Source organism: Pinus tabuliformis, chromosome 5_1 (assembly GCF_031772625.1).
Source record: "Pinus tabuliformis cultivar Carrire ecotype Pingquan chromosome 5_1, CPIR1, whole genome shotgun sequence".
Lineage (NCBI taxonomy): Eukaryota > Viridiplantae > Streptophyta > Pinopsida > Pinales > Pinaceae > Pinus > Pinus tabuliformis.
Window position 1 is genome coordinate 493,017,472 of NC_142305.1, and position 6,990 is coordinate 493,024,461.

Below are 6,990 nucleotides of genomic sequence, written 5' to 3' on the forward strand. Positions count from 1 at the left end.
ATATATATAAGCCTAGTCAGTCAAACACACCAGGTAAATGATAGGAGAAATCTATGGAGTAAAACAATATTACACCGCCTCAAGCATGAGGGTTACATACCAGGTAAAGATAAAGATAGTCAAGTTGTACATCATTAAGAGACTTATCAAGAGAAGAATTGACTTTTTCAGGAGACATATTCATGCACCTACCCAAATAACAAACATAAAAGATAATGAAAAACCCATTAGATATAGGTGAGGGATGTTGGTTTATAAGCAGGTTGGTTAATCATAGTTTCAAAGTGTCCTATATGCTAACTGGGAGATCAATTTACAATGTGAAGTAGAAAAGATATAAAATGTTAAAATGTAATACCTACCAAAGTTTGGATACCACAAACATATCCTTCCTATCCATACCTCCATCCATGGAAGCTCTTAGTCCATGGCCAATCTGCAAAACACAACTAAGAAATCAACCATGTAGAGTTATTGAAGCCACTTAATGTCACCACAGTATTTTTCCCAAAATTTCAATAAACCCACAATTTTTAATCAATAATCATAGAAGCTTAAAGTCAAATCATCACCTCCTCCTCAACGTCGTATATTACTGCAGTATCACTATGGTGGTAATCGTTCTGCAACGCCCAATTGTCAAATACATCAGTTCGAAATTTTAGTACATTTCATAAGCACCATTAAGCCTAGTGTACAAACTAGCCCATTAATAGCACAATATTCTAATAAAATTTAGATTCAAAGTAATGTTCCAAAGTCCATTACCTGTAGAGTGATGCACTGCTATTAGTGTTTAATTGAGGATACCATTGACATGAAAAGCATAATATCAAGAGAAATATGGTAGAAGCCTAGTCTAATGAAGAATTAGGTCTAGGACACATTCTTTCAAGTTATCCAAGCTTCAACTTCTCAACTTAGCTAATGCCAATTCGTTAAGTTGTCCTCCAATTGCACCTTGGGATTGCAACCATTGAGAATGGGGTGGGATAAAATTAGGATTGCAACCACTGATATTGTGGTGGGATAAAATTTGATCAAAGCACATTTTTTATGCATTTCAAACTAGAATTCACCATATGATCAACACCCCACATTGAAAACATAGTGTTATCGCAATTCATGATTACCTTGGGGTTTTTTAGCATCTTTGAATTGATGGACAAATCGTACATATAATGAGCATGCAAAGTCCAAACCAAAACAATGAGGGATTTTTAGAAGCATATATCTAAGGGTAACGCCGCAAGCTTTGCTTCAAGGTATACATTAGTTGCACAACAATGGATACTTCTTGAAACAAACTCCTTATTTCATCTTCATACTCCCCACTAAAGAAAGTAGATATGTCTCCCACAAGCCATAATTGCAGATATGGATCCCTTCCCAGGCTTCGATATTTAAACTTTACTTATAAATGAAACTATTTATTCTCTTTTAAAACTTCAGTTTTTAGATTCATCTTCCTAATATGTTTCCACATTTTTTTACAGACTTTGAGACAACATGGAAAAGAAATGGAAGACTATCATGGGCCTTGAGGTGAAATACCCTAAAGAGAAAATCATATTTTCTAGTAAATATTTAGTTTGGTCTAAAGTATACAAGACGAACATGAATATTGACTGGGTTGCAAAAATTCCCACACAAAGAATTACCAATTTTATTCAAGAAGAGGCATCAAATCTAGATGCTCCATGTAGCTTCCAGTGTCGAAAAAGAAAACCTCCAAGCTCAGGGCCTAATGTTGCCTTACGACGGGAACTATAAGTATTTTAGAACAACCTTGTTTACATGTTGATAGTAACAGTGCTTTATCATTTGTCATATGTGTTGACATTTCAAATTTTATTTTGTAGTTATACTTGATCATATGGTCCAGAGGACAAGAGAGAAGAATGGAAACCAAACCAAGGCATTCAATTGTAAAAAATAGGGGTCGTCAATGCCATTTTATTATCAAGGTTATGGTTCAAGATCCCGACACTGCAATAATAACATACAACATGTATGACCATGAAGATAGGAAAGGATGACCTTGTCATGGAAAACACGATAGTTTAGGTGATGATGGTCCTTAGAGGAAGCCAATACCTTCCAGGGATATGATTTCTTATTTAGAAAGTTGATTTTTTCTTCAAGTGCCAATTGACTTTGTTTGTAAAATGCATATTAAGAAATATGTTGACATAGATGCCACAACTTGGGATAGGGATTTTTTCTTACGCAGAAAAGATATTGTAAACATCTATAATATTCTACAAAAGAAAATTACCAATTGCATAGCAAATATGAAATGAGTGTGAATCTCTGGTATGAAAAACACCATAATGATTTCTTCTTCTACGAGAATCACAATGGTGGAGAGATCCCTTTTATAGCTGGAATACAAACAAAATGGATGCTGGAAACGATGGTCAAGTTATCCCACAATAGATTGATAGCCATGAACTCAACATTCAGTACAAATAAATATGGGGTGAGTATTTTTCAAATGACTTCTTTAATAAAATCATTTTGGTTATAGTGATTCAATATGATTAATGACTTAAAATTGACTTCATTTTTTTAATATGAGCAAAAAGGTGGGGTGCCAGTTGCATGGGTGGTGATGTCACGTAATACATCACAAGATATAATGGTATGGTTGGAGCACCTCATGCATAGGCATTTTCAGCTTCGTCCTGACTGGAAGCTCAAGCCTCTATCGTTGATGATGCATTGGCTGAGATTATTGATTTGAGGTAACATCAATATTCTTATTTGACATTGCAAGTTGCATTCATTCTAAATATTTATAACTTAAAATGAATTAAATATGGTAGGAGAATCACCAGATGTGAAGTGATCTAGTGTATTTGGCACGTAAGGAAGGCATGGCTAAAGAATGTTAATCGATTGGCCAATAGTTCAAAAAAGGAAAAGAGATTTTCAATGAACTTGGTTATATCATGAAAAATTGTTCTAATGATGAAGTGGATAATGCAATCAATGGATTTTTCACCAAATTTGAATTTGAGGAGAATTTTTTGGACTATTACCAGAAGAATTGGGTTGCTAGTGACACTATTTGTAAGTTCACATACTATTTTTTTAATTCATACATTTTTTGTTTCATAAATACAAGATATATTTACTAATTGAGTTTTTACATTTAGGGATGTCGGGTTAAACGTTGCCAAGATTTTTCTCATGCAAATCAGGAGACAAATAATGTTGTGGAGTGATCTGATATATGATCGTAGACAATTATTAAGGTATTACAGACTCATGTGCATGGATTTGCCTATGTTATTTTATGCAATGGATCGATAATATTGTGAAATACATAGACAATGAAGCAGTAAAAGAAACATAATAGACAACACACTTAAACACAACAAGTTTAATAAGGAGTTCACCCAATACTCCTGGGCTACATCTCTTGGTCCAGCCTTCAGTGGTGACCTCTCCATTATGTCTTCAAAACAGAGTTTTACAATAGTGAGCTCAATTTGAACCTCACACAACAGATACAAAACAATAAGGCTTTACTTGGATCCCTCAAGTTTCTTTTGACTACATAGGCTCTCCTCACTAACTCTCTGTCTCTGTTACTCTGTCTCAGCACTGCCTGTTCCTGTTTGCTCTTTATCTATGGCTTTAAAGCCAATCGACGTTGTTTGTTCACTTCACCTTCTTGGGCTCTCTGGCTTCTCGACCTCTATCCTCTCAGATCCCTTTCTGAGCGTTAGCAACCATTGCTAAACGCTTCCAGGGATGGTGGCCACCTGTACTGTAACGGAATGGTCATCGGGCCTTTGAAATCCCAAAATTGGTCATTTTCTGTTTACACAGAGAAATGCGTTCAAACAATGGAAAAGTCCACCAAACACTATCTATCGGACTTCAAATATCCATAAATATGCCTTCTATTGGGTCCGCCTATATACCGACATCGCATCTCCATCATTGATCTGAGAGGTATTGATCCAACGGTTGAGATCCATTTCGGGAGGCTCTTTTGTACGGGAGTTAACCGCCCGATGAGGGTGGTTTTCTCTCTCCTCAGCCTAGACATGTAGCAGCCATTTTATCGGATCGGGCGGAGCCCGGCCCAAACCACTTATCGCCCTTGGCCCGCCTGAAATCCCACTCATATTGTGATTTCCCTTTGTATTGAGAATACATTAAAAACATTGAAAACCCCATAAAATGGCTTTATCGGACTTGAAATTGTATGTAACAATGTTAATAAACCCTTTCGGGTCCATAATATCGCATCAGCGCATTTTCTTTGGTTTTTCGTTTATTCAACGAAAATGCGATTTACAAAGGAAAACCCTGTTTTCTGGATCTCAAATCATATCAAACATCATTTATAATCTTTATCGGGTCCGGCTATCGGTCCCACTCCATTGTAATGTTCCGATGTGATATTGCGATGCGATCGATCGCAATCGCATATCGCACATGCCCCGGGCCGATTGTAATCGCTCCTTTGTATTTGCCGATTGTGATATCACGCATTAACATGGGCCATCGATCTGCGCGCTTGATCGATGGTCCTCGTTGATCCGCGTTGATCGCAATCGCAACTGTCATGTGATAGCCCCCGATTGCCTCCGCTTGCCATCACCGATTGTGATTTTCCGATCGGATTTGGATCGTTGATCAGCCAGATCCGACGGCTCCTATGCAAAGTTGCTTTAAGCCTCCGATAAGCCCGTTTTCACTGATTTCTTCATGTTTTTTCCTCCCGATAATGTCATCCGCCTTTTTAAGAGTTTATCCTCATGTGATAGTTTTGATCTTTTGAAAGATTTTGAAGACTTAGAGGGTTTTTGGATCCATTTTGGATCACACCTTCCCACTGAAAAAAGATTTTGGACCACCAAAAGTTAGTTTTTAAGCATCAATCAAGTGAGGATACAGCTTCCTCACTTGTCCAATCTCTATCCATCTTGGACTGATTGGTTTTGAACCTTTGAGTCCAATTCTGAGGTACTCAACATCCCCTCTGCGCGTAGTTCTCACCTTGCTGTCCAGAACTGTATCTTCCTGCAACGCATGGAGATATTCAGGCAACAGATCATCAATAGAAGGAAACTGACTTTGCTCTTCCGGATCTTCAATCAATGAAGGTTCAAATAGCCTCAAGTTTTCTACATTAACTACTGAATAGATGTGCATGTAAGCTAGCAAATCAAGGCGAAAAGCATTCTCACCAATTTTCTCAAGTATCTTGAAAGGCCCATACCTTATTTGTAGGAATTTACAGGGTAAGTTCCTCAGAAAGAATACCAAAAGGACACCGCTCACAACCAGATCTCAAATCAATACACCAGTATTTTTGACGTGGTTAAAACCCTCAAAGTGCAAGGAGGGAAACAGTCCACAGCCTGTCCCAACGTGGGTACTACAGGCAATTTATTAATCAAAGAATGAAAATTTACATAAGCTTCTCTCATGCACGGATTACCCGAACAATGACCCTCCATGCGCTTTAAATAGAACTCATGGACCAATCGGGTGTCAAGCCACGGATCAAGTGTCGGTAATACCGAGGTGAGAGTGAACCGTCGGATCACTACATATCGTGACCGTCGGATTGTAAGTTACAATATGTACAACGGTAAAGAAACACACTTTACCTAACTCTATACCTAACTCTAAACTAGACCAAGTTGAACTTAACTATATCCTATGTGTCGGAATATCCTAACATCCCCCCTTAAGAACAACTTGGGATAGGATTGAAGGATTTACAAATATGACACAATAGGAGAAGGAAGGAGGCACTAGAGCCTATCCCCCCTTAGTGACAACTTCCTGAACTCCAAGCATATATCGAAGTTTAGTGAACTTCGCCTCTGTGAGAGCCTTTGTGAAGATGTCTGCAACCTGATCATCTGTTGGACAATATTGCACTTCAAGAACATGGTCATGAATGAGCTTTCTGATGAAGTGCATGTGTAGTTCGATGTGTTTGCTGCGCTGATGCTGGACTGGATCTTTGCATAGCTGAATGGCACTTTGATTATCACACCAAAGTGTTGTTGGATGCTGCTGCTCAAAGCCAAACTCTGATAGGATCTGACGAAGCCACAAGGCTTCCTTACTAGCTTCCACGGCACCACGATACTCTGCTTTTGCTGACGAAAGAGAAATGGCAGCCTGTTTCTTACAAGCCCATGTAATAGGTCCTGAACCAAGAGTGAAGACATAACCGGCAGTAGACTTCCGATCATCAGGGTCACCAGCCCAATCAGAATCAGTGAAACCAACTAACAGAGGAGCTGCTTTGGCACTGTAATGAATCCCAAACTGTACTGTACCTCGAACATAACGAAGTATTCTTTTGGCTGCTTTCCAATGACTTTCACGGGGGTTTTGCATAAAACGAGCAACAAGGCCAACAGCAAAGGAAAGATCAGGACGAGTATGGGTTAAGTACAAGAGTTTTCCTACAAGTTGACGGTATAAGGTAGCATCAACTTCAGGAGAAGTACAAGAGACTGAAAGTTTGACTCCAGATTGAAAGGGAGAAGGGGCTGGCTTACAGTCTTCCATGTGAAAATGACGAAGAATATCACAAGCATACTTGGACTGGGAAAGGGAAATACCCTCCTTGGATTGCAAGACTTGAAGACCGAGAAAATAGTGTAAGTGTCCTAAGTCTGTCATTTCAAATTTCTTTTTAAGGATAGACTTCACATGGTTTATAAGGTTGGGATCACTACCAGTAAGGATAAGATCATCAACATAAAGGACAAGGATGATAAGAGAGTCACCCACTTTCTTGGTGTAGACAGTATTGTCAGAATGACACCTAGAAAAGCCAGATTCTAAAAGAAAGCTATCCATTTTGGCATACCAAGCCCGAGGAGCTTGCTTGAGACCATAAAGGGATTTCTTAAGTCGACACACAAGGCTGGAGTCTGTTTGTATGAAGCCAATGGGTTGTTCCATATAGATTTCTTCCTGCAAGTCCCCATGCAAGAAGGC

General features: G+C 38.7%; 1 protein-coding gene across 1 annotated transcript in view; it reads right to left on the bottom strand.

Annotated features, from left to right (window-relative positions):
- Positions 1-3,992, bottom strand: part of LOC149165642 (putative oxidoreductase C26F1.07) — a 4,557-nt gene extending 565 nt beyond the window's left edge. Inside the window, exons 1-4 of the mRNA XM_089429893.1 lie at positions 3,936-3,992; positions 573-623; positions 363-436; positions 101-188 (exon numbers count right to left, since the gene is read on the bottom strand). Of these exons, the coding sequence (XP_089286019.1) occupies positions 101-188; positions 363-436; positions 573-623; positions 3,936-3,992 (270 nt within the window). The remainder of the gene's footprint in view (positions 1-100; positions 189-362; positions 437-572; positions 624-3,935) is intronic.
- Between the last annotated feature and the right edge of the window lie 2,998 nt (positions 3,993-6,990).